The 26,950-nt window shown below is 39.5% G+C and overlaps 2 protein-coding genes across 6 annotated transcripts in view; both read left to right on the plus strand.

Moving 5' to 3' along the window:
- Positions 1-11,953: 11,953 nt before the first annotated feature.
- On the plus strand, positions 11,954-15,009 carry LOC116264218 (cysteine-rich repeat secretory protein 38-like). 3 transcript variants are annotated; one of them, XM_031644316.2, is made up of 5 exons: positions 11,954-12,074; positions 12,158-12,309; positions 12,457-12,515; positions 13,327-14,385; positions 14,535-15,009. In XM_031644316.2, exons 4-5 carry the CDS (start codon positions 13,470-13,472, stop codon positions 14,651-14,653), a joined length of 1,035 nt encoding a protein of 344 aa, XP_031500176.1. In that variant the 5' UTR covers positions 11,954-12,074; positions 12,158-12,309; positions 12,457-12,515; positions 13,327-13,469; the 3' UTR covers positions 14,654-15,009. The 3 variants fall into 3 exon arrangements, with proteins under 3 accessions (XP_031500176.1, XP_049936398.1, XP_031500175.1); XM_050080441.1 differs by lacking the exons at positions 12,158-12,309; positions 12,457-12,515 and having other exon boundaries at positions 11,980-12,074; XM_031644315.2 differs by lacking the exons at positions 11,954-12,074; positions 12,158-12,309; positions 12,457-12,515 and having other exon boundaries at positions 13,214-14,385.
- Positions 15,010-16,188: 1,179 nt separating this feature from the next.
- The window catches only part of LOC116264215 (cysteine-rich receptor-like protein kinase 10), a 70,515-nt gene continuing 59,753 nt past the window's right edge, over positions 16,189-26,950 (plus strand). The window contains exons 1-5 of one of the 3 annotated variants that reach the window (XR_007574623.1): positions 16,189-17,496; positions 18,436-18,557; positions 18,699-18,909; positions 25,555-25,795; positions 26,649-26,819. Coding sequence is in view for 1 of the 3 variants with exons in the window: in XM_031644308.2 (XP_031500168.1) it covers positions 16,428-17,496; positions 18,436-18,557; positions 18,699-18,909; positions 25,555-25,795; positions 26,669-26,819 (1,794 nt within the window). In the remaining 2 variants the exon portion in view is untranslated. The remainder of the gene's footprint in view (positions 17,497-18,435; positions 18,558-18,698; positions 18,910-25,554; positions 25,796-26,648; positions 26,820-26,950) is intronic. The other 2 variants (XR_004174810.2, XM_031644308.2) reach the window with 2 other exon arrangements.

Consider the following 26,950-nt stretch of genomic DNA (forward strand, 5'->3'; position numbering starts at 1 on the left):
CAACACTCGATTTGGCTATCGTCAGAGCTGCCACCAATGATTTTGCACCAAAAATAAGCTTGGACAAGGAGGATTCAGTGCGGTTTACAGGGTATATATATATACAGTAGTCGTTTATACTCAATTTCTCGGCTCTGATTAAAAATTTATAACACCAGTTGGGAAAACGAGAGAAAACTGCTATTGAATATGAGTTACTACGCTTGTTAATTTCCTTCACTAACCATCGCTTTATCAGGGCCAACTACTCGATCGTCAAGAAATAGCAGTAAAGAGGCTGTTGCGCACTACAGGGCATGGTCCGAAGCAATTCGACAATGAGGTGAAGATACTCGCTAAACTTCAACACAGAAATCTGTTGGGTTGGGTCCAGCCTCAATGGGACCCGATCCAGCCCGTCACTTAAGTGACGGGCGGAGAAAACAAAAGGGGGCACGCGAGGTGCCCCCTCTCCCTCAATCCCTCTTACGTCTCTCTCTCTCTCTCTCTCTCTCTCTCTCTCTCTCTCTCTCTCTCTCTCTCTCTAGGGTTCCGTTTTGGGGAAAAAGAGAGGGGGAGCTCTCTTGGTGGCTGCACAGCAAGAGGAGAGAAGGAGAAGAAGATTGGAGAGAAGGAGAAGAGGAAAGGAGAGAAGGAGAAGAGGAAGAGAATGTTGCGAGCATTTGGTTAGAGCAAGTTTCGATTCCAACGAGGAGGCGGAAAGCATCTCCTCCCAATCCACGTTTTGGGCATTCAATCGGTGATATTTTCCTTGTATTTCTCATATAGTTTTGATGAGATATTATTGTTTGAGGGTTGGCTTTGTGTAGCCCCTCGTGGGTAAACTTATATCATTGATTATAGTGGATTGAGTTTTGGGTCGTAGTACCCCGTGGTTTTTACCCTTATTGTTTAGAGGGGTTTTCCACGTAAAAATCTTCTTGTGCATTTGTGATTTCTTGGTCGTTGATCCGTTGCTTATTGCTTGATCGGTTTGGGCTATACTTCGTTGTTGAATCCTTTTTAGTAGATTTGTGCATATCCGCATTTTATCCCAACAAAGTGATATCAGAGCCAATATGGTGGATAACAAAATTGATTTTGATACTAATCGTATGATTAGTCTAAATGGGACTAATTATAGTCTATGGAAAAATAAGATGAAAGATCTATTATATGTGAAGGCTATGCACCTCCCAGTTTTTGCCAAAGAAAAGCCCGATTCTAAGTCTGATGAAGAATGGGAATTTGAACACGAACAAGTTTGTGGTTTCATTCGACAATTTATTGATGAAAATGTTTATAACCATATCCAAGATGAAAATCATGCATGTAGTTTGTGGGCAAAATTAGAAAATCTTTATGCCTCCAAGACAGGAAGTAGTAAATTATTTCTTCTGAAAAGATTGATGAATTTAAGATTTAGGGAGGGCAGTTCAGTGTCAGATTTTCTGAATGATTTTCAGGGGGTCATTAGTCAGTTATCCAGTATGGGCGTTCAATTTGAAGATGAGATTTTAGGATTATTATTGCTTGCTACTTTGCCTGATTCGTGGGAGACATTTAGATTCTCGCTTACTAAGTCTGCAGCTAATGGGGTTGTTTCTTTAGAGACTGTTAAGTCAGGTATTCTCAATGAGGAGATGAGAAGAAAATCTCAGGCTTGCTCTTCTCAGACAGAGGTTCTTTTCACAGAGAACAGGGGGAGGAGTAAATTCAAGAGTGACAGAGGCAGAGATAAAAGCAGAAGCAAGTCCAAATCGAGATATAAGAATTTGGAATGTCACCACTGTGGAAAGAAATGACACATAAAGAAGTACTGCTTTCAGCTGAAGAAGGAGAATAAATTTGGGGAGAAACAGGAGAAGAAAAATGACCAAGATGACAATGTCGCAGCTGCTGCACAACATGAAATGTTTGTTGTTTGTGATGCTAACATGGTTAATGTTGCCAGAGACGATACTTGTTGGCTTGTTGATAGTGGTTCAGCTCTTCATGTTATTTCCCATAAGGATTTTTTCTCTTCATATATTTCTAATGATTTTGGTACTTTGAGAATGGGTAATGGTTCTTTGTCTCACGTTGTAGGCAAAGGCGACGTCATTCTGAAGAATGCGAATGGAGCTCTATTGAAGCTGACAGATGTAAGGCATGCACCTGACATACATCTGAACCTTATCTCTGCAGGAAGACTCGACGAAGAAGGGTATCACAACACGTTTGGTGACGGCCAGTGGAAGCTTACCAGAGGTTCCTTGATTATTGCTCGAGGCAAGAGATGCAACAATAATCTTTATACTATGCAGACATCGATTTCCAGAGACATGGTACATGTGACACAAGATGAGAAATCTATAGAGTTGTGGCACAGGAGGCTAGGACATATGAGTGATAAGGGACTGCAATTTTTGATCAAGAAGAATCTTCTACAAGATGTAAAGAAAGATAAACTTGACAAATGCAGTCATTATTTTGCAGGGAAGCAGACACGGGTCTCTTTCAAGAGTCATCCACCTTCCAGAAAGTCAGAAGCACTTGAGTTGGTTCATACAGATGTATGCGGTCCTATGAAAGTAAGTTCACATGGTGGTGCACTTTATTTTGTCACGTTTATTGATGATTTTTTCAGGAAATTTTGGGTCTATTCTTTGAAAAGGAAAAACCAAGTTCTTGGTGTTTTCAAGGACTTTCATGCACTGGTTGAAAGACAGTCTGAAAAGAAGCTGAAGTGTGTTCGCAGCGATAATGGGGGAGAGTATATTGGTCCATTTGATGAGTATTGTAGATCTCATGGCATCAGGCACCAGAAGACTCCACTTAAGACTCCTCCATTGAATGGCGTGGCAGAAAGGATGAACAGGACACTCATGGAGAGAGTTAGATGTCTCCTATCTGAAGCTAAGTTATCTGATTTTTTTTTGTGTGAAGCTCTACATACTGTTGTTTATGTGATTAACTTGTCTCCACATGTTCCTTTGGATGGTGATGTTCCTAACAGAGTTTGGTATGGGAAGGATGTATCCTATGAGCACTTACGTGGATTTGGATGCAGGGCATTTGTGCATATACCAAAGGATGAGAGATCGAAGTTGGAATCAAAAAGCAGGCAGTGCGTGTTTTTGGGTTATAGCCATGATGAATTTGGTTATAGATTGTATGATCCAGTTGAGAAGAAGCTTGTCAGAAGCAGGGATGTTGTATTTGTTGAAGATCAGAATATTGAGGATATTCAGAAAGCAGTAAAGGATTCTTCTCATAGCAGCTATTTGCCAGTTGATGTGGATCCTATTCCCTTGCAGAATACTTCAAGAGCAGTGCCAGATGATGTTGTTGGGCAGATACATGATAGAGAAGGACAAATAGACGTGCCATATATTCCTAATTCAGATGACGAATGTAACGATCATAATTTGGAGGGTTCTTCCTCAGATGTAGATCGGCAGCGAAGATCCACGAGGGAGCGGCGTCCCTCAACTAGATATCCCGCACATGACTATATTTTGTTGACTGACAGTGGTGAGCCTGAATGTTATGAAGAAGCTATGCATGATGTGCACAAGGAAAAGTGGATGGAAGCCATGAAAGATGAGATGCAGTCACTTTACGACAACCACACCTTCGAGCTTGTGGAGTTGCCCCAAGACAAGAGGGCATTGAGAAACAAATGAGTTTTTAGAGTGAAACATGATGAAAACTCTCTAAACCCAAGATACAAAGCTAGGTTGGTTGTGAAGGGGTTCAATCAGAGGAAAGGAGTTGACTTCGATGAGATATTCTCACCGGTGGTCAAGATGTCATCTATCAGAGTTGTTCTTAGTTTGGCAGCTAGTCTTGATTTGGAGATCGAGCAGATGGATGTGAAAACAGCTTTTCTTCATGGTGATCTTGATGAAGAAATTTACATGACGCATCCAGAAGGTTTTCTTGTGAAAGGTAAAGAAAACCATGTTTGCAGATTAAAGAAAAGCTTGTATGGTCTGAAGCAGACACCTAGGCAGTGGTACAAGAAGTTCGAGTCAATTATGGGGGAGTATGGCTACACCAAGACTACTTCAGATCACTGTGTTTTTGTGAAGAAATTCTCAGGTAATGATTTTGTCATTTTGTTGATTTATGTTGATGACATGCTTTTTGTTGGCAATAATATCTCGAGAATTTCAAGCTTGAAAAAAGAGTTGAGCAAGTCTTTTGCTATGAAAGACTTGAGACCTGCTAGTCAGATTTTGGGTATGAAGATCACGCGAGATAGGACGTCGAAGAAGCTATGGCTATCTCAAGAAAAGTACACTGAGAAGGTACTTCAAAGATTTCACATGGACAAGGCAAAGCCTGTTAGCACCCCTCTTGCAGCGCATTTCAAGTTGTACACCAAGCAGAGTCCAATGACAGATTCAGAAAAGGAAGATATGGAGAAGATTCCCTATGCCTCAGTCACATGTAGTCTGATGTATGCTATGGTATGTACTAGACCTGATATTGCTCATTCAGTTGGAGTTGTTAGTCGGTTTGTCTCAAATCCAGGAAATAAACACTGGGAAGCAGTTAAATGGATTTTGAGATACCTTCGTGGGATTAGCAGTTTTTCACTTTGTTTTGGGGCAGAAAAACCTATTCTTGTTGGCTATATAGATTCAGACATGGCAGGAGACATTGATGAGAGAAGATCTACATCTGGTTTTTTATAGACATATGCAGGTGGTGCAGTTTCTTGGCAATCCAGACTTCAGAAATGTGTAGCATTATCTACTACTGAAGCAGAGTTTATTGCAGCTACAGAGGCAAGCAAGGAGCTCCTATGGATGAAGAGGTTCATGCAGGAACTTCAGTTTAGTCAAGACGAGTACGTGCTTTACTGTGACAGTCAGAGCGCTATTCACCTTGGAAAGAATTCTACTTTTCATGCAAGGTCAAAGCATATAGACGTGAGGTATCATTGGATACGTGATGTTCTAGAGTCGAAGCAGCTTGTTCTTGATAAGATCCATACAGATGATAATCCTGCAGATATGATGACGAAGTCTCTATCTAAAGAGAAACATGATATTTGTAGAGACTTAGTTGGGATGACTGCCTTTAAGGCAGTATATTAATTTTGTTCATTTTTGCAGGAATGTTCCCTCACTTGAGGCTGGAGGGGGAGTTTGTTGGGTCGGGTCCAACCTCAATGGGACCCGATCCAGCCCGTCACTTAAGTGACGGGCGGAGAAAACAAAAGGGGGCACGCGATGTGCCCCCTCTCCCTCAATCCCTCTTACGTCTCTCTCTCTCTCTCTAGGGTTCCGTTTTCGGGAAAAAGAGAGGGGGAGCTCTCTTGGTGGCTGCACAGCAAGAGGAGAGAAGGAGAAGAAGAGAGGAGAGAAGGAGAAGAGGAAAGGAGAGAAGGAGAAGAGGAAGAGAAAGTTGCGAGCATTTGGCTAGAGCAAGATTCGATTCCAACGAGGAGGCGGAAAGCATCTCCTCCCAATCCACGTTTTGGGCATTCAATCGGTGATATTTTCCTTGTTTTTCTCATATAGTTTTGATGTGATATTATTGTTTGAGGGTTGGCTTTGTGTAGCCCCTCATGGGAAAACTTATATCATTGATTATAGTGGATTGAGTTTTGCGTCGTAGTACCCCGTGGTTTTTATCCTCATTGTTTAGAGGGGTTTTCCACGTAAAAATCTTCTTGTGCATTTGTGATTTCTTGGTCATTGATCCGTTGCTTATTGCTTGATCGGTTTGGGCTATACTTCGTTTTTGAATCCTTTTTAGTAGATTTGTGCATATCCGCATTTTATCCCAACAAAATCTTGTCTGACTTTTAGGAGGCGTTATGGAAGGTGAAGAGAAGATACTCGTTTATGAGTATGTGCGGAACACAAGTCTCGACAATTTTCTCTTTGGTAAGCTTGTTTTAGCCTTTGCTCGTTATGTTTTCTTTTGCCTTAAGGGGTCATCTTGTAGTATAGTGGTGGAACCAGAGATGTTGTGGGAGGTGGCGACTGGCAATGGCAAGCCATAAGTTTGTGGTTGAGGGCGAACTGTTATTAAATTTCAAATTTTAAGAAGTGCTTAAAAATTATTAGTATGCAAATAAGCAAATTTTAAACTTGTGAAACATGTGCGGCTCTGCTACTCATGCTAAGTGGGGAAATCGAGTGCTTCATGGCAAGAGTAGATTTCCGGTGAAGGTGCTTGGCAATCGGCGGCCAATGGAGTCAAAGTGTGTCCTTTTGCGCAGGAGAACATAACATGTGCATGTGTGGGCAGCTGTCCATACAGGTCCACAAATTTTGTTTATTTTCACATTGGTAGTCTTCCACTAATTTACTTATTCGTATAATTCACATTGGTAGTCTTCCACTAGTTTACTTATTCCTATAAGTTATGCCCTTTAATTATTTGACTAGTGCCCCGTCTGTAATGAGTTCATTATGTGCATGATTTTTCGAAATTATTCGTACACTGCTACTCATACTAAATTGAAGAGGGAGACCGTCTACTCATACCCATTATTACCAGTGGATTTTTTCTTTAAAAAAAGTATAAGCAGGATAAGAGATTGAACATGATTTTTTTTACTATGGAAGGCCACCATCGACCTTCTAATCCATGGTGTCGAATTCCTTTGTTTATAGAGCTATTGCAGAGACGCAATGCTTAAAACCAAGTGATATGAAGCCGGCCAGGTTTATGAATATGTCAACGTATGAGTTTGCACGACCTCCGTAACAAAAGACTGCGAAAATAATCTTAGCATTATTATCTCCCTAATGTCTTTCAATTTTCTTGAAAAAGACCCTTCTTTCTTTCGGTTTGTACAGGTTGTCTTTTCTTTTTTCCCTCTAGCACCTTCTTTCTTTCAGTTTTATTGATAAAGCAGGGGCAACCCCCATCAGGGGTTGCAGCAGAACGAATTGCCTTTATCTTACGGTAAGATCAAAATTTAATCTAGGAAGGATATGGTTCCGGAAACTTCCAGACATTGATGCAAATCTAACTATTGGTGCTCCCAGGTTTTATGCAGTCATACATAGCAGAGCTACATATAGGCCAACAATAACATTTTTATCTATTTTTACATATTTTACATAGATGTCTTACAATTATATACTTATTTACATATGTTGTGCACCTTCAAAAATGAAAATTTTTACAACAGTCCTCCATAACCAAAAATTTCTAGCTACACCACTGGTTATATGCAGTCATACATAGCTGCATGGTTTATAACAAAAAAGCTATGTAGCTTTGCAATTTAGTTGAGTAAAAGTGTCGCCTAGTGTATGTACGAGAGTGTATGGATGAATGGATGGACATGAAATGTTTTGTACTTCATCTTTTAACGTTACGTACTTGCGTAGCATTACCGGAAAACAAAAGGACAATTCATCTTTAATTTTATTTTCCTTTGAAAGGGGAGCCAACCAAGCGTATGCAATTGGGCGACAGTTTTACTGGAGATGGGCTTTTTCATGTGTGAGCAGATTATAAGTGTATGTCGTGTGGCTTTTTCATGTGTGATCTGTCAGTGTATTGCGTTGTTCTTTTTCGTTGTTGCCAACAGCACTTCGGCAGACTCCGGTTGTTAATTGGGTTCCTGTAAATTTGCCACAAGCTTGCATGTTTAGGAGTTCCATGTGAAAGTACATTGGAAGTCAACTAGTTTTACATCTTTTGTCTGTTATGTGCCAGTATGACAAGAATATTGGAAATTTCCACTTATTATGGTAAATGAGTGACAAGGGGACCGTTATCTATGAAAAAGACCCTTCTTTCTTTCGGTTTGTACAGGTTGTCTTTTCTTTTTTCCCTCTAGCACCTTCGTTCTTTCAGTTTTATTGATAAAGCAGGGGCAACCCCCATCAGGGGTTGCAGCAGAACAAATTGCCTTTATCTTACGGTAAGATCAAAATTTAATCTAGGAAGGATATGGTTCCGAAAACTTCCAGACATTGATGCAAATCTAACTATTGGTGCTCCCAGGTTTTATGCAGTCATACATAGCAGAGCTACATATAGGCCAACAATAACATTTTTATCTATTTTTACATATTTTACATAGATGTCTTACAATTATATACTTATTTACATATGTTGTGCACCTTCAAAAATGAAAATTTTTACAACAGTCCTCCATAACCAAAAATTTCTAGCTACACCACTGGTTATATGCAGTCATACATAGCTGCATGGTTTATAACAAAAAAAAGCTATGTAGCTTTGCAATTTAGTTGAGTAAAAGTGTCGCCTAGTGTAGGTACGAGACTGTATGGATGAATGGATGGACATGAAATGTTTTGTACTTCATCTTTTAATGTTACGTACTTGCGTAGCATTACCGGAAAACAAAAGGACAATTCATCTTTAATTTTATTTTCCTTTGAAAGGGGAGCCAACCAAGCGTATGCAATTGGGTTGGCCAGTACGTTTGAAGCTCATAAATGGAATAGCCAGAGGTCTCTTATATCTTCACGTAGATTCAAGGCTGAGAATTGTTCACAGTGATCTGAAAGCAAGCAACATCTTATTAGATGAAGACATGAACCCCAAGATCTCACATTTTGGCACAGCAAAGATCGTTGACACAGACCAAACACAAACCGAAACACTAGAGATTATGGGAACTCGGTAAGTTGGTTGTTGCTTGTTGCTGCAATTTCTGATACTGGATTTGCAAAATTCTGATCATCTACCGACATTAGTATTCGAGCGTCCACAACCCAAATTTAACTGGGAGCTTCCTCCATGACTACAGTTGCCAGAATTTGTCAGCCTGATTAGGCCATGGGTTGCTATTAACTTGTCCTGATCATGTAGGTTTGCTAGATAATCTTAAACCATGGGAATTTGCAATTTATCCCAACATTGTTCAATCAGATCCAACAAGAGACTGGGTTACCATGAGATGGCCCAAACTGTAACTGACCTCAGAGCAAGCACGCATATTAGATCCCAACCTGCTTGTTTGTTTGCTTCAGATAGGCACCTAAAAAGGCTATGATCTAGAATACAGGACACTAATAAGATTTTGAACTTTTTCGTTCAGAATTTGTATGAGAAAGTCGTTTTCTCATTAAAATTTTTGCTATACATTTACCTTCAAGGAACATGTCTTCTTAGCTTCTGACTAAGTTCCAGAGTTATCCATATTACCAGATGTGATGGCCCAGTCAAAAAATTGATTTTAACATTTATTCTCATGGATCCTAACTTACTGCTTGTATGCTTCAATTTAATTCCTATAGGAGTAACAAATGATGGACAACTAGCGTAGATGAGCATCAATCTTTTCGGCAATACTCATTACAAATGTTTTCACACTTGAATCATGTAATTAGGTCGTTTCAAAAAAATATCTTGTCTCTCCTCTTCCTTACTAAAGTTGCACTTAATGCATTTACCTGAAAGCGAACTTGCTCATAAACTTAAGAAGAAAGCAGATTCGCTTGTAGCTTTAATTGTTTTTTTTTTTTTTTTTTTTTTCAGATTTTCATCTTTTCTTCAGTGGATATATGGCACCTGAGTATCTTCTTGAAGGAAGGGTGTAAGTAAAGATAGATGTTTACAGCTTTGGTGTTTTGCTACTGGAGATGATAAGTGGAAAAAAGAATTTCTCCATAATCCAACAGGAGACAGATGAAAATCTATTAAATTATGTAAGTGATTAACATTGTTTTTGTGTCTCTACTGTTTTATAGGCACATTCTGTATATTACTGGTGTTATTGTTTAAATTGCATAAAAATACAAATGTAATTTTGGATTTGCCTTCTTTGTTGATCTTGTGCACCCAATAAAGCTCTCCGCCAAATAGGTAAAACTGTTGCATGTTCCCAGTAAATAATCCAAACGTTGTTGTTTTGGTCTAGGTATGGAGACTTTGGGGGGAAAACATGGCTCTGCAAGTTGTGGATCAAACATTGGAAGGAACGCGTCATAACGATGAGATACTAAGGTGCATCCATATTGGCCTGCTATGTGTCCAAGAAGATGCATCAAGCAGGCCTAGAATGTCCAAGGTTGTTGCGATGCTTGAAAATAGCTCCTTGATCCTTCCATCCATTTTGCCTCCTGCCCCCCCTACCTGGAAAATCAAAATCCTTTCGTTGGGAGCACAAACGAGCTCAACTATATCAGGGACTGGTTCGGAGCTTGGTTCATCTCCTTACTGAAACTTTGAACTGTTCATTTGAGGTGGAAATAGAGATTGTAATTTGTTCCCTACCTTTCAATATATCATTTGAATTGTTCCTTTGGTGTATGAGCTTTGAACTTTTTGGTTGGTTTGTCGCTGATGTGTTTTTTGTTTGTAATAGTTGTCAGGATGTGGAGATGCCTCTGTATATACATGAGTTGTGATTTAATGTTGTGAAAATACAATGTCTAACCTCATATTCTTTGATGAGGAGATCAATGTGTACCTTCTCATTCTCATAGGGAGTTTTGGATCACCTCAAGGTCATCTAGTGTCACCCTATAGTTTTCCAGAAAGACATATAATGAAATGAGTACTTCCCTACCCAATCTTTTTCCAATATTTATAACTGAGATGTGAAGTAAGTTTCTCACTTGACGGGACTTGGGTTGCTGTGCATTTGCCACAAGCTTTTATGTTTAGGAGTTCCATGTGAAAGTACATTGGACCGATATGTCAAAGGAAGATGTCATATGGGAATGACAACTCGATCCCCAACAGGAAAGCTAAGCAGCACCTAATTAGTCAACTAGCGAGGTCGACATGAATTGCCCTTTAACGACACTTTCCACTGATCTTCCTTGCCAGAGAATCCCCATCTCTCTCTTTCTCTCTCTCTCTCAATATATATATATATATATCTATATATATATATATATATATATATATATATATATATACTCGTTCAGCTACATGGATTTCAATCTAATCACATGACATTACCAGTGTGTTGTGAGAGACCAGACCAGAAGATTTCTTCTTTCAAATCTGAACAGAAAAATTAAGGAATCTTATATACATATAAAGCTCAAATTCTCTAGCCATCCGTCCACCCATTTGGATGTTTGTACATGCAGCTCAATTCAATACATATATGTATATATTCTCTCTCTCTTTCTTTGTAAATGTGTGTGTGTGTTTGTGGGTATGTGGGGCATAGTTTGAATTGGAAACTAAATATGGCAGCTGAAGATTATAGCGTTTTATGTAACTATGAAGATGTAATATATAAATCTACCTGATTGAATTTCTAAGAATCAGCATTTTATGAGAATTAATTGCTTAGTATATATTGTTTTAAAAATTGAAGATATGTTACCGTCATACATGCAGTTCACTTTTCACCCTCAATGCGAGTGATGGTGACGTGGACTATCTTTCTTTTGGGCAATGAAGATCTCCATACACCACAGCTTGCACACCACCAACCATGGAGCAACCCCTGCCGTACAACATTAAATCTTCCTTCTTTTCAGGTGATTTTGGGAGGCAGCCTCAACTTCAATACATTTTATCGTTAAATAAGCCAAAGCTCCTCAGCAGAGATTTTGTTCTCCTCCAATCAATAGCCAGGAGGATTGGAGTTGGTTTACCCTGTAATAGTGTCAAGCTTGTTGAAGGTTGGCTTCCACATTCACCTCCTTCTTCTTTCCTTCCATGTCCACCATGCAATGGGCACGAACGACTCTCTCTCTCTCTATATATATATATATATATGACCCACAAAATAAGGATGTCCTAAAGTAGATAAGGAAAAAAAAAATCAAATATGTACAAACAGGGATGCTCGAAAAGGTACCACGATGCTCGAAAAGGTACCACCTACCCAATTTAATTGAGAGGAGCTCAACGACAAAAGGGTGTTGGGAGACGAAATAGGATAGGGCCTGTTTGATGATGGCAAAGTATTTGACTGTAGAGGACAGACATTTGACTGTGTGTTTAAATTTTATCAGGAATCCATCACGCACGGTTGAAAAGTCCAGCTCAATCAACCTAAATTCTTTTCCGCGGCTAAAAGTCGGACCCGGAGCTGAAGCTGTGACCTTCACTATCGCTGCTCTCGTCCGTCCGTTTCAGAAAGCTTCTCGGCAGCAGCACAAGTCTACTTCCTCTAGAGCATCAGGGCTTCACAGGTATGTGCTACTGCTATCTAACCTCTCTCTCTATCTTTTCCTTACTCTTTCTCTCACCCTGCATGTGCCTCCTTTCATTGCAGTTCGCCAGCATTTTGTTCCCCCCTCCCCCTCCCCCCTGTGTTTTCTTCTTGTTTGGTTGCATTTTTTGATCGGATGATGCAACAGCCTGCTGATAGCTGCTTTCTATGTGCCTCCTTTCATGGCAGCTTGCCAGCAAGCCACACAACTTGATGTACACACTCTTCTTGTGCCTCACATTCCCCTTTCTGTCCGTGTGTTCAATCTGAGTTCTTTTTTTCCTTTTATTTTCTTCTTGTTTGGCTGCATTTTTTTATCAGATGACGCAACAACCTGCTGATAGCTGCTTTCTTATTGGTAGGGTGAGTTGATTTTGGTGATTTCTTCTCCATGGCAGATTTGAACATCTACTGAAAATGGGTAATTGTTAAAATCTGCAGCAGCTATCAACACGCCTTCTCCTTTCTTTGCGGTTGATTTCAACTGATTGGGCCCCACTTGATTTTATGATCCGTGGACATGACCAAATGAAAAAGTCAGGACATGCAAGCATGAGCAAGCACGCCATATTTCTCCCTTTTTTGTTCACTATTAATTTGACGAGTTAGTTTTCATTAATAATGATGGGTTAAACATAACAACAATAAAAGAGTACATTGTTAGCGTATTAATAAATATTTTAGTATTAATAAAGAGAACAATAAATGGAGTTAGTTTACACAAATGGGATTCTTTTAGTATTTCCTTCGCCTTTTTTATATTTTCAATTTTTTATAATTTTCCTGCTCTCTGACATTAAAAAATAAAAATAATAAATATAATATTGATCTTATTCAGGTATATACATTAACTCCAGCACCACTGGCATGCAGAGACTACTCAGTATGAGTATTAATATTCCTCCTACTTTTCCACGGGAAAGGAAAATCCCATTTATTTGCTCAGTTTATCCTTCTTACTGGTTGACTTTTTTTCTTGTAGCATGGCCTTTTCAATATCATCTTAGCTGTAACGAATGGCCTTTTCAATATCCCATGCTAAAAAGGTGGATACAAATTTCCATTTTAATGGTCAGTGGTTTAAAATCAACAAATAAGGATTCCGGATCATTATGCATTTTTCCCACCTTCGATGTGATTACGGCCATTTTTTTCCTTTACTGGCCAGCTGAAAATTGTCTCTCCACAGCTTGCGGACCACCATTAAAAATGTCTCTCAATAAATTTCACAGGCTACACTACAATTGCGTCCGATTAGTGATGGCCGAAGTCAGTTGAGGCGACTTTGGGAAGCGGAGCCTGAAGGTGCGGTCTTGGAACGTTCTTCCGTCAAAGCAGGCAGAGCACCCCGGCGGAGATTTCCTCCTAACTAGAGATGGTTTGTTCTGTAATGGGGGTAAGGTTGAACACTGGTTTCCCCCCACTCTTCCTCCTCCTCCTTTCCTTCCACGTCGACCATGCATTGGACACCAACTTCTACCTTGCAAGCACATGCAAAGGCACCAATTACACGACCGGAAGCAAGTTTGAAGCCAACATGGGCAGGGTCTTCTCCACCATGACAAACGATGCCCCTTCCGTTGGCTTCTCCCATGCCATCGCGGGCGAAGGATCGGAAAGGGTTTATGGCCTAGTTCAGTGCAGGGGCGATATGGGTCCGGATGAGTGTAGGGTGTGCATCTCTAATGCCACCAAATATATCATCGGATACTGTCCATACAGTATGGATGCCAGTGTATGGTATGAAAAGTGCCAGCTGCGCTACTCTAACACCAACTTCTTTGGTCTCCTAAATTTTGTTGATTATGGGAGTTGGATTTGGGTGTCTGATCAAGTGACGGACTCAGTCTTCCACGAGAAGTTGGAGAGTCTGCTGAAGAATCTGAGTTCTCTAGCGACAACAGAGCCTTCAAGGTTCATGTTTGCCACGGGCGACATCCCGTACACTGATCTACAGACGATCTACGGTCTGGTGCAGTGCACCAGGGACACCAGCTTCGCTGATTGCAATCAGTGTTTGAATCACACCATCTTGCAACTCCCATCCATTTGTGGCGATGCACACGGAGGTGAAATTGCCACGGGAAGCTGCCGTGTGAGGTACGATACGCTGCTGTTTTATGATGCTGCAACAACTCCAACCCCATCTGTTCCGGGACCTCCGTCAGATTCAAGCCCAAGCCCATCTCCTCCACCCAATTCAGCACCTCCATCAGATTCAATCCCAAGCACATCTCCTCCGCCCAATTCAGCACCTCCATCAAATACTGCATCCAACAGTACTATGTCAGGCTAGTTCTCTCTCTCTCTCTCCCTCTCTCTCTCTCTCTCTCTTTTTTACTGTTGTTTGGTGACTGTTTTTGTCTTCCCATTTTATTTTATGGGCTCTGTCTCTCTTTTCTTTTCAGCTCTCTCTCACTGCCAATATTTTTCCTTGCAGAGAAGGCGAACCACTCAAGCGACACATCTGTGGTTATAATCACCGTCCTCACTTTTTCCTTGACGACTACATATCTACTCACAACGCCGTCCTGGTTAAGTCATATTCCATTCGTTTGAGCAGATTATAAGTGTATGTCGTGTGGCTTTTTCATGTGTGATCTGTCAGTGTATTTCGTTGTTCTTTTTTGTTGTTGCCAACAGCACTTCCGCAGACTCCGGTTGTTAATGGTTGGTTCTCACCGGAATCGCCTCGTCTTCCTAAATGTCCAAGCATCGTTTACGTTAGCATCATTCGACTTTGTGTATTGTTTCTGGTTAATCTTTAGTTTAACAGATGTTATAGACTTTCGATCTCATAATGTATGGTCATTGGGTGTGTCCAATTCCAAAGGGGCCCAATTGGATTGTGCATCCTTCGAAAATTTCACTGGGTTCGTATTAATTTGGTGAATTGCGTATATCAATCTTTCTCATTTCTGTTGTGATATGGGCTTGGATGAAGAATGTGCAATTACTATATATTCGGAACAGACGTGAAGGATCCAATTCTTACCTTGTTGATCATGACATTTACATATGAGATCGACATCCAAGGTCCATCTTTTTATTAAGATCCACATGATTTTCGACAGAAACAAAAAAAGACAAAAACAATAAGTGCCGACTTGCCCTTATTCATGTAACTTTATTTATGTAACTTTACAAGAGAACCAGATATAGCAACAACGAGTCGCAATTTTGTAGGTAAGGGAAATCATATTTTACAATGTAATACGAAACTCAGCCACGCTTAAGGGGTTGTTTGTTTGGGCTGATTAGTCATATTACAAAGGGCATGCCTGCTGCCTGCTTGGGCTGCATGGACAAGTGTCTAAAATATATGGTTGCATGAGACACTTTCCTAGCTGCCACTACCTTCTGGTCCATTTTTTCTATCTATTTTAATGTTGTGAGATTTTCTCACCGATAATGCACATGAACATTTTGCCAGTAGTTCGTCTCATGGAGTCCGATCTTTCACCTATTTTTTTCATTTTTGTATGCTGCAATTGAAATTTGAGGTTAATATGCAACTTCTGTATCTAGTAGAGAGGCACACCACAAGTACCAACTAATACAGCTGGTTTACCCAAAAAGATTAATCATGGAAGCTGCTGCCACTTAATCATTTATCATCGTGCATCCTATTACTATATGTTCACAACTCTTGAGACCCCATGTATTTGTACACATATGAATTCTCGGTCACCGGACACCAACAAATTAGTTATTTTTTTATTGTTGGCCGACACAATTTAGGTACATACATTAACAGCATTACTGGCATGCAGAGACAACTCAGTATGTGTATTAATAGTCCTCCTACTCTTCCTCGAGGAAGGCGACTCCCATTTATTTCCTCTGCTCATTGCTTCTTACGTGTCATTGCCTTTTCATGATCGTCCTTATCTGTAGCCAGCACCGGCCGTGTCCATCCTCCCGGGGGCCGTATCACTCAGTAAGTATTTCATGAATGGGTAAAGTCATAGAGTCACTTGTTCGAATGTTTAATGAATTTACCTAATTTTAAAAGCCAAATTCATAAAATTTCCTATGCCAAATATCCCTTGCTTACTCTTGTTCCTAATAACAAACATCCCCTTGAAGGAACAGTGCCTTGAAAAAAAAAAAATGCAGCGTTCTTAGTTTGAAGACCACCAAACGTGTATCAACATATTATATGGAAGGCCCTCCACAAATTTCATGGGCTACACCACAAGTGCATGCGATTAGTGATGAGCGCGGTCATTTGAGGTGACTTTGGGAAGCGGAACCTGAAGGTGCGCGTTTTGGAAGGTTTTTCCGTTAAAGCAGCCACAGCTTCCTGGCGGAGATTTGCTCCAGAACAGACATGGTTTGTTCTCTATGTTGGAAGGTGCCCAATGTTGGAAGGTTGAACACTGCTTTCCTGCTCCTCCTCCTCCTTTCCTTCCACGTCGACCACTCATTGGGCACCGACTACAACATTGGAAGCCGCTGCATTTTCACGGCCAATTACACGGCCGGAGGTGTGTTTGAAGACAACATGCGCAAGGTCTTCTCCGCCCTGGTAAACGATACCCCTCCGGTTGGCTTCTCCAACGCCACGGCGGGCGAAGGATCGAAAAGGGTTTATGGCCTGGCTCAGTGCAGGGGCGATATTCTTCCGGACGACTGCAAGTTCTGCATCTCTGGTGCCACCCAAAATATCGTCGGATTCTGTCCATACAATATGGATGCCAGCGTATGGTATGAAAAGTGCCAGCTGCGCTACTCCAACACCAACTTCTTTGGTCTCCTAAATTATGATTCTTCTGCGTCTTGGTGTTCAACAACTGGTAGAGTGACGGATACTGAAACATTCAACGAGATGTTGGGGAGATTGCTGAAGAATCTGACTTCCCAAGCGACAACAGATCGTTCAAGGTCTATGTTTGCCGTAGGCAACATTCCATACATCGATCAAGAGAGGATCTACGGGCTGGTGCAGTGCACCAGGGACATCAGACTTGCTGATTGCAAGGTGTGTTTGGATAGCACCATCTCCCGAATCCCATCCACTTGCTCTGAGGAACACGGCGGTGAAATTACTGCGGGAAGCTGCCGTGTGAGGTACGATACGCAGCTTTTTTACGATGCCACAGCAACTCCAACCCCAACCCCATCTTCATCAAACAATACGTCAGGCCATCCTCTCTCTCCAACCCCACCTCCTCCATCAAATGGTTCTTCAAACACTATGTCAGGCCAGAAGAAAAGTGGAACAAGAAAACTTGTGTTTCTCATAATCGTCATCTCTGCCGTGATTGTGGTCCTTATTACTTGCTTAGTTTGCGGCTTTTACTGGTGGACGAGAGAATTTTGTTGCCTTTGGAGAAAGACATTGAAGCCTGGCGGATTGCAGAGGAAGAAGGAAGAAGATGACGGTTCAGAACAACGAGGTTAGTAAAAAAAAGGAACCTTATAAATCAGAGAGAGAGAGAGAGCGGATAATCTCTCTCTCAGAGAGAAAGGTTTTGGTTTAGACACCGGTTTAGCCGTTCAAGTTTCACACAACAGTGTTGCCGAAAACCCATTTTGTTTTTCAGTGTCTTCTTCAGATTTTTTCACATTTTTTAGTACTAACCAAATTTTTATTTTCATGGTTTTTACATTTTATTTTCAGTTTTTTAACTAGTAAAATTTTATCGAAATTTACTCGAAAAAACTAATGTTACCGTATTATGTAATACATTTACATGATCCTATACGAAGAGCGGATGTAATTCATTGCATTCAAGATTAAAAAATCGTCTCCGACAAAGCTTTCAATATTCCAACCAGAGTCCAGATTTGTGACAACCAAACCCACATTAATTGGCCAGACAAAAACATAAAGTCGTCGTTTGCGTAGTCCTTGGCATGAAGATGGATCCAAGAAAAGTTGCTTCGTTTGTGCAGATCATACAGAGACATTAAATTTTGGCAAATCAACCTGGGGCTTCTGCTTAGGATGCCAATAGGTCCAATTTATATACAACATAAGATCGAACCACATAAAAAAAATAGGATAAGAGAAAATTTTAACATCAGATAGAATTCAAACATAAGAAATGACATACCTTCGGATTCGAATTCAGGTTTATGTAAATATTGATCATATTTGGATTCAAATCAGACATCATTTTGAATAAATAATATATACTTAATGTTCATAATATGGTATGAATTCAGTTTAAAAATCAGATTTGAATTCAGATGTTAGACCTGGATCCAGAGCACCGAGAAAAATTTCAGTACCGCAAAGCATGAAAGGAACAACCAAGTTGACATCGCATGGACCTGCGGCACCATTACACAATATGCCTATTTACCTTGTTTATTTATGGAATTCGTTTCAGCTTTGAGGAGAGCATATGCGATAGATGGTGCACCACTCGATTTGGCTATCGTCAGAGCTGCCACCAATGATTTTGCACCAAGAAATAAGCTTGGACAGGGAGGATTCGGTGCAGTTTACAGGGTATATATGCACTAGTCTTTTATACTCCATTTGATGGATCTGCTTGAAAATTTATGACACATCAGTTGGAAAAATGGGAGAGCTGCTATCGAATCCTAGTGACTAAGCCTGTTAATTTCCTTCACTAAACCTTGCTTTCAGGGCCAACTACATGATGGTCAAGAAATAGCAGTAAAGAGGCTGTCGTGCAATACAGGGCATGGTCCGAAGCAATTCGACAATGAGGTGCAGACACTCACTAAACTTCAACACAGAAATCTTGTCCGACTTTTAGGAGGCTTTATGGAAGCTGAAGAGAAGATACTCGTCTATGAGTATGTGCCGAATACAAGTCTCGACAATTTTCTCTTTGGTAAGCTTGTTTCAGCTTCTGCTCGTTATGTTTTCTTTTGCCATCTTGTAGTGTAGTGGTGGAACCAGAGATGTTGTGGGTGGTGGCGACTGGCAAGGGCAAGCCATAAGTTTGTGGTTGAAGGTGAACTGTTATTTAAATTTCAAAATTTAAGGAGAAATTAAAAATTATTAATATGCAAATAAGCGAATTTGAAACTTGTGAAACATGAAATCGAGTGCTTCATGGCAAGAGTAGAGTTCCGGTGAAGGTGCTCGGCAGTCGGCGGCCAAAGGAGTCAAAGTGTGTCTTTTTGCGCATGAGAACATAACATGTGCATGTGTGGGCAGCTGTCCATACAGGTCCACAAATTTTGTATATTTTCACATTCGTAGTCTTCCACTAATTTGTTTATTCGTATAAGGTATGCCCTTTAATTATTTGCCTAGTGCCCCGGCTGTAATCATTTTACTGTGTATGATTTTTCAAATGTGTAACCCTTGGCCAAAACTGAAGAGGGAGACCGTTTGGAGGTGAGTTTCAGAAATGGAGAGGTTGGAATCATAGAACACTTGTAACTTGTAAGAAGCAATACAAGTGTAAGTAGGACTGTAGTGTGTATCCTGAGTCACATGAATACTTTAATAAGATTCACATATCAGTGTTGTTGTATACTTAGATACACTTAGGCACTTTGAAAATAAAAAATGATGCAAATTGCTCAATTTTACATTTTACATGGTTCAAATTTTTTTCAACTCTGTTTTATTCTATTTTTAGAGTTATTGTTAATTAACAGATAATGTTTTTATTTAAAATCACTTGTTTATTTAAATATTGCATTCATTTTTATTTTTTCATTACTTTTCATATATATAAATATACGTCTATCTATCTTGTCGTCCCTTCATATTCACATTTGGTAAAGTTGTCATGTCCGTACCTATATATCTGTGCCCATACCCATTACATAGGATGTATCAGTTAAGTATTGCCCGTGGATTTTTTTTAAATGCAAGCACGATAGAGATTAAAAATGATTTTTTACTATGAAAGGCCACCATCGACCTTGTAGTTGATGGGAATTCAATTCCTGTGTTTATGAGCCTATTACAGCGATGCAATGCTTAAAATCAAGCGATACGAACCCGGCCAGACTTATAATTATATCAACGTCATGAGCAGCTTTGCATGGCCTCCGTAACAAAACACTGCACAAATAATCTTAGCATTATTATCTCGCTAATTTCTTTCTTTCCATTTGTAAAGGTTTGGCCTTTTTTTCACCCCTCTAGCACCTTTGTTCTTTCAGTTTTATTGATAAAGCAGGGCCAACCCCCAGCAGGGGTTGCAGCACAAACGAATTACCTTTATCTTAAGCTAAGATCAAAATTTATTCTAGGAAGGACATGTTTCCGGAATATTCAAGACATTGATGCATATATAACTGTTGGTGCCCCCAGGTTTTATTATGTTACATGCAGTAGTGGAGCTACATATTCTTGGAAAGGAAAATCACCAAGGCTGATTTTCAGGAAAGATAGAATCAATAAAATCTTTCCTGAATATTAGAAGGGAAAATCAGCAAATTGAATTTCAGGAAAGAATCAATAATCTTTCCTTTTATTGTTATAAATCATAGCATTGTGATTTATCAATCCCAAGATTTTTGGGATCTATACATACCTGTAAACTTGTATAAATACTCCATCATATATGTAATGAATTGTATCTTTTGGCTCATTCATCTTCTTCATTTCTCTTCTTTACCTCATGGTTTCTTTCACATGGTATCAGAACGTTGAAAGAAAAAGCAAGGAAAAAGAGAGTCGCATATCCTGTCGACTTCTCCATTTCTTCATAAAAAGTGCGAGAAAGAGAGAAACAAAGTCGTTGAGATCAGGAGGTTGCACAGTTCATTGATTCATGTTTTGATCGACTCCACGACGGAATACCACCTTAGACTCCCATCTGTGGCTCTAAGGAGGTGATTGATCGTCGGAGGAGGTCTCGACTTCTTCCATTCGGTCCGGTGCTCTGTGACTGTTCGACTTCCCTGGTTCAACATACCAATCGGACATCGAGCTTCAATCGGTAGCCCATTTGTGATCCATTTTTGGGGTTTTGGTGTCATTGGATTCCTCTTGAGTTTTTCTTTCCATCGGACGTGGAATCGCGATGATCGGAGTTGTGTAGCTCGAGATTCGTGCTCTGAAAGTCGGAACAGGTTCTGCTTGGTTTTATAGCCGACCAATTCGTGTTTCCGACAAATTTCCTGGCGATCGGACAGTTGGATCGTGTCCATTCCAGTGCCATTCGCTCCATAACATCCTTGTGCATCTATCCACCAAATTTGGGGTTGATCGGACCACAGACAACGTTTTTGGAGGTGACGGCTAGAATCTGGCGACATCTGCGGCGCTCCAAGCTTGATCACTGCCATAGGCGACAGCGACTTAATCTTCTGTTAGAAAATTGGGAATACCACACCACCGGGTCATTTATCAATGTTTACTCCTTATAAATTTGATTATCTAACGTATGCAATCGATTTCATGCTTTGATTTGGTCGCATTGAGAAGGAATCACGATTTGAAGAGCCGTTTCTGTTCATCTGCGCGGTGGCGTTTTCCTGAAGCAAGCGACAGGCAAACAGCAACTTCAAGCGTCAACGACCTGGGTCTAGACAGCTCAGATTCAGCCCAAAATTGGAGCTCCTTGGCTTGTGATCTTGATGCTGTCCAAATTTCAGCATTTTTGGAGGTGTTTACGAGTTTCTACGAATTTTCGAATGGAGACATGTCTGTCACGCCTGAAGCTGTGCTGCGCTTGAAGAATTCCTGAACCCGGATTTCAATGCTCAACGAGTTGGCCTTCGACTTCCCGGATTTGCCTCAAATTTTGGGCGTCTACTCCTACATGTGTTGACTTCATCTGGAGCAATTTGGTGATTTTAACCACATCCTACGATTTTATAAAAATCGTCAAGTGCAAGCCTATCTGCACGACCTGAAACTGAATTGCACTCCCTCCCTTACATCAGATATAAAAACTCCGGCATATCTACTGATATTTCGCTGGTATTCTTATTTGCTGATATTTCACCATGGTGATAACTCTTGGTCCAACATGTGATTCTTCTAAAACTGAAAAGGTGCGACAGGGAGGAACATCGGCAAACAACGTAAAGGTCAGTACTGCTTTGTTGCAAATTGTCGAAGAACAAGTCAGTCAATTGGCATCTTGATTGAATGTTGATACTACCGGTTGCTGCAAATCTAACTGGTAAACAACCATTCACAACTTATTTTCCTTGGATTAGTGATATTGGAGCCTCAGACCACATGACATCTCATTTCCATTTACTGTCTAATATCAAAACTTTACCAAAAAATCGTGTGATCAACCTACCAAATGAACATCAAACACTACTCTCTATTACTGAAACCGTTTATCTTTCAGCTAATAGTTAGCAACTGATGTCCTATACGTTCATAATTTTAAATACAATTTACTATCAGTTCTGAAGCTTACCAAGACTATTAATTGTATTGTTGTCTTTTTGTCAACCTGTTGTGCTTTTCAGGACCCTTTGTCCAGGAAGCTAATTGGAGTAGGTAATTTAAGCGGTGGACTTTACCATCTTCTTCTTCTATCTACTTCACATTCTTTGCTTGCTTCCCATGGTAATAAGACTACTCATATATGGCATATGAGACTTGGACATCCTTCATTCGATAAGACTGTTTCATTGAATGAAAACATTTCTATTTCCAAACATGATTCTCCTTGTGATGCGTGTCTTAGAGCTAAGTTCACCCGTTCGCCATTTCCCACTAGTACTAGTAGAGCAAGTGATCCTTTCAAATTGATTCACTGTGATATTTAGGTAGGATATGCCACGCCATCACACACAGAAGCACATTATTTTCTCACCATAGTAGATGATTTTACACGATCTACTTGGGTTTTCATGATGAGGTTCAAATCAGAAACATTTTCTTGTTTAACTCGTTTTTGTGCCATGGTGTTTTCTTAATTCAATACCCATGTGAAATGTGTTCAGAGTGATAATGGTGCTAAATTTACAGCTCATAATATGCAAGCATATTTTCATGAGCATGGCATAGAACATCAAACCTCGTGTGTTGAAACTCCTCAACAAAATGGACGTGTTGAGAGGAAACATCGTCATCTACTAGAGGTGGCACGAGCACTTAGGTTTCAAGCAAATCTCCCGGTTACTTTTTGGGATGAATGTATTTTGACAACAACTTTTTTAATTAATAGAATGCCGTCAATTCTTTTAAATGACAAGTCTCCGTTTGAACTTCTTTTTCATAACCCAATTATGAAGATTTGCTTGTTTTTTGATGCTTGTGTTATGCCAAAATTTAAACCCATTTCATAAGTTTTCATCACGTGCACACAGATGTGTTTTTGTCGGTTACCCTCACAATAAAAAAGGGTATCATGTATATGATTTGGATACCAAACAAATTTTTACAAGCAGAGATATATCTTTTTTTTAAGATAATTTTCCATTTCTAACCGACAAATGCCTTACAAATGATTTGGACAATGTTGTTTTGCCACACCCTCAAGAAGATTACTTTGGAGAGAAATATATGTCATCGTGTGAGAATGGTGTTCCAGTAAATTCCTCCCCGCTATCGCCCATTCAACCTCATGATTCCATCAACAATGACCAAAACCTGCCAGTTTCTCATGTTTCAGATCATCGACCTATGTCAGATGATCCACCTCCTCTATACTCACTTGCTCTACGCAAATCTAGCCGTACTCGTCATTCACCATCATATCTTCAAGACTATGTGTGTTCCAATGTGATGGTTATAAGTTCATCGCCTAAGGAATCTACTTCAACTAAGCAATCCTTAGGTACATGTTATCCCATACACAATTATTTACCTGTTCACAAATTCTCTAAATCTCATTATGCTTTTTTAACCTCTATCATGAGTGATGTTGAACCTAGCACGTATGCAGAAGTGGTTAACATGGAAACAAGGAAAACAATTTATTGTTATCCTTGTCTATGTTGATGATCTTATCATTGCAAGAAATGATGAACCAGGAATTGCTAGAGTTAAGCAACATTTACATTCGAAGTTTCATATTAAGGACTTGGGAATACTTAAGTATTTTCTTGGCATAGAAATTGCAAGAGCGCCATCGAGAATATTTCTAAGTCAAAGAAAATATATCGTGGATATTTTGAATGATGCAGGTTTGATGGGATCCAAGCCTATGGTCTTTCCAATGGAGCAAAAATTGTGATTAACTCCAAATGATAGTATTCCACTGAAAGATCCAGCTAAATACAAGAGGTTAGTCAGATGTTTGATTTATTTAACCATTACCCATCCATGCCTAATGTATTCAGTCCAAGTTCTCAGTCAGTTCATGCAATTGCCATGAACTACACACTATGAAGCAACACTTAGAGTATTGAAGTATTTGAAGGCTTCACCAGCAAAAAGAATATTTTTATCATCATCAAACGAAAAACAATTGAGGGTTGACTGTGACTCAGATTGGGCAAGTTGTCCTACTACTGGTAAATCAGTTAGTGGATATATTGTGTTCTTGGGGAATAGCCCTATCCCTTGGAAGTTAAAGAAGCAGTCTACTATTGCCAGATCTTCAGCTGAAGCAGAATATCGAGCAATGGCTTTGACAACTTGTGAAGTTGTTTGGTTAAAAGCCTTATTGAATGACTTGGGGTGGAGTCATGATAAACCAGTTAATTTATATTGCGGCAATCAAGCAGCTTTGCATATTTCAGCAAATCCAGTTTTTCATGAAAGAACGAAACACATAGAGCAAGATTGTCACTTTGTAAGAGAAAACATTCAGCAAGGAATAATTCGGGCTCATCATGTATCATCATGTTTGCAACTACCTGATATTTTCACTAAACCATTGGGGAGAGATGTTTTTCAAACTTTAAGAACCAAGTTAGGTGTTTCAGATTTGCAGACACCAACTTGAGGGGGAGTATTGGAAAGGAAAATCAGCAAGGCTGATTTTCAAGAAAGATAGAATCAAGAAAATCTTTCCTGAATATTAGAAGGAAAAATCAACCAATTAAATTTCAGAAAAGAATTAATAATATTCCTTTTATTGTTATAAATCAAAGGATTGTAATTTATCAATCCCAAGATTTTTGGGATCTATACATACCTGTAAACTTGTATAAATACTCCATCATATATGTAATGAATTGTATCGTTTGGCTGATTCATCTTCTTCGCTTCTCTTCTTTACCTCATGCTTTCTTTCACACATATAGTCACTCAGCAACAAAATTTTTATTTATTTTTACGTAAATGTCTTACAATTTTACACTTTTATATATGTTGTGTCCTGAGAATTTTTACAACAATGCTCCATAGCGAAACATTTCTAGCTACACCACTGGTTATATGCAGTCATTCATAGCTGCATGGTTTATAACAAAAAAAGCTATGTAGCTTTGCAATTTAGTTGAGTAAAAGTGTTGCCTAGCGTACGTATGCGAGTGTATGGATGGATGGTTCGACATGAAATATTTTGTACTTTATCTTTTAACGTTATGTATTTCCCTAGCATTACCAAAAAAGAAAAGGACAATTCACCTTTAATTTTATTTTTCTTTGAAAGGGGAGCCAATGAAGCGTATGCAATTGGATTGGCCAGTACGTTTGAAGCTCATAAATGGAATAGCCAGAGGCCTCTTATATCTTCACGAAGATTCAAGGCTGAGAATTGTTCACAGGGATCTGAAAGCAAGCAACATTTTATTAGATGAAGACATGAACCCCAAGATCTCAGATTTTGGCACTGCAAAGATTGTTGACACAGACCAAACACAAACCGAAACACTTGAGATTATGGGAACTCGGTAAGTTGCTTGTTGCTTGTTGCTTGTTGCTGCAATCTCTGATACTGCATTTGCAAAATTAGATCATATACCGACATTCGTATTCGAGCGTCCACAACCCAAATTTAACTGCTAGCTTCCTCCAAGACTGCAGTTGCCAGAATTCTAAAACTGATTAGGCCATGGGTTGCCATTAACTTGTCCCTGTAATGTAGGTTCGCTAAATAATCTTAATCATGGAAATCTGCATTTTGTGCCCACTTTGTTCAAACAGTTACAACAAAAAACTGGGTTACCATGAGATGGCCCTAACTCTAACTGACCTTCAAGCAAACATACATATTAGATCCCAACCTGCTTGTTAGTTTGCTTCAGATGGGCACCTAAAAAGGCTATAATCTAGAACACAGGGCAGTAATAAGATTACTAACTTTTTCGTTCAGAATTTGTATGAGCAAGTTGTTTCCTCATTATAATTTTTGCTATACATTTCCCTTCAAGGAACATGTGTCTTTTTAGCTTCTGACGAAGTTACATAGTTATCCATACTACCAGCTGTGATGGCCCAGTCAAAAAATTGTTTCGAACATGTATTCTCATGGATCCTAACTTACTGCTTCTATGCTTCAATTAATTCCTATTGGAGCAACAAACGATCGACAATTAGCGTAGATGAGCATCAATCTTTTTGGCAATGCTCATTACAAATTTTTTCACACTTGAATCATGTAATTAGGTCGTTCCAAAAAAACATCTTGTCTCTCCTCTTCCCTACTAAAGTTGCACCTAATGCATTTACATGAAAGTGAACTTGTTCATGAACTTAAGAAGAAAGCATATTTGCTTGTAGCTTTAATAGTTTTTTTTTTTTCAGATTTTCACCTTTTTCTGCAGTGGATATATGGCACCTGAGTATCTTCTTCAAGGAAGGGTGTCAGTAAAGATAGATGTTTACAGCTTTGGTGTTTTGCTGCTGGAGATGATAAGTGGAAAGAAGAATTTCTCCTTAATCCAACAAGAGAATGATGAAAATCTATTAAATTACGTAAGTGATTAACATTGTTTTTGTGCCTCTACTGTTTTGTAGGCACATTTTGTCTATTACTTGTATTCTTGTTTAAATTGCATGAACATACAGATGTAATTTTGGATTGGCTTTCTTTGTTGATCATCTGC

The sequence above is a fragment of the Nymphaea colorata genome, chromosome 11 (assembly GCF_008831285.2).
Source record: "Nymphaea colorata isolate Beijing-Zhang1983 chromosome 11, ASM883128v2, whole genome shotgun sequence".
NCBI lineage: Eukaryota > Viridiplantae > Streptophyta > Magnoliopsida > Nymphaeales > Nymphaeaceae > Nymphaea > Nymphaea colorata.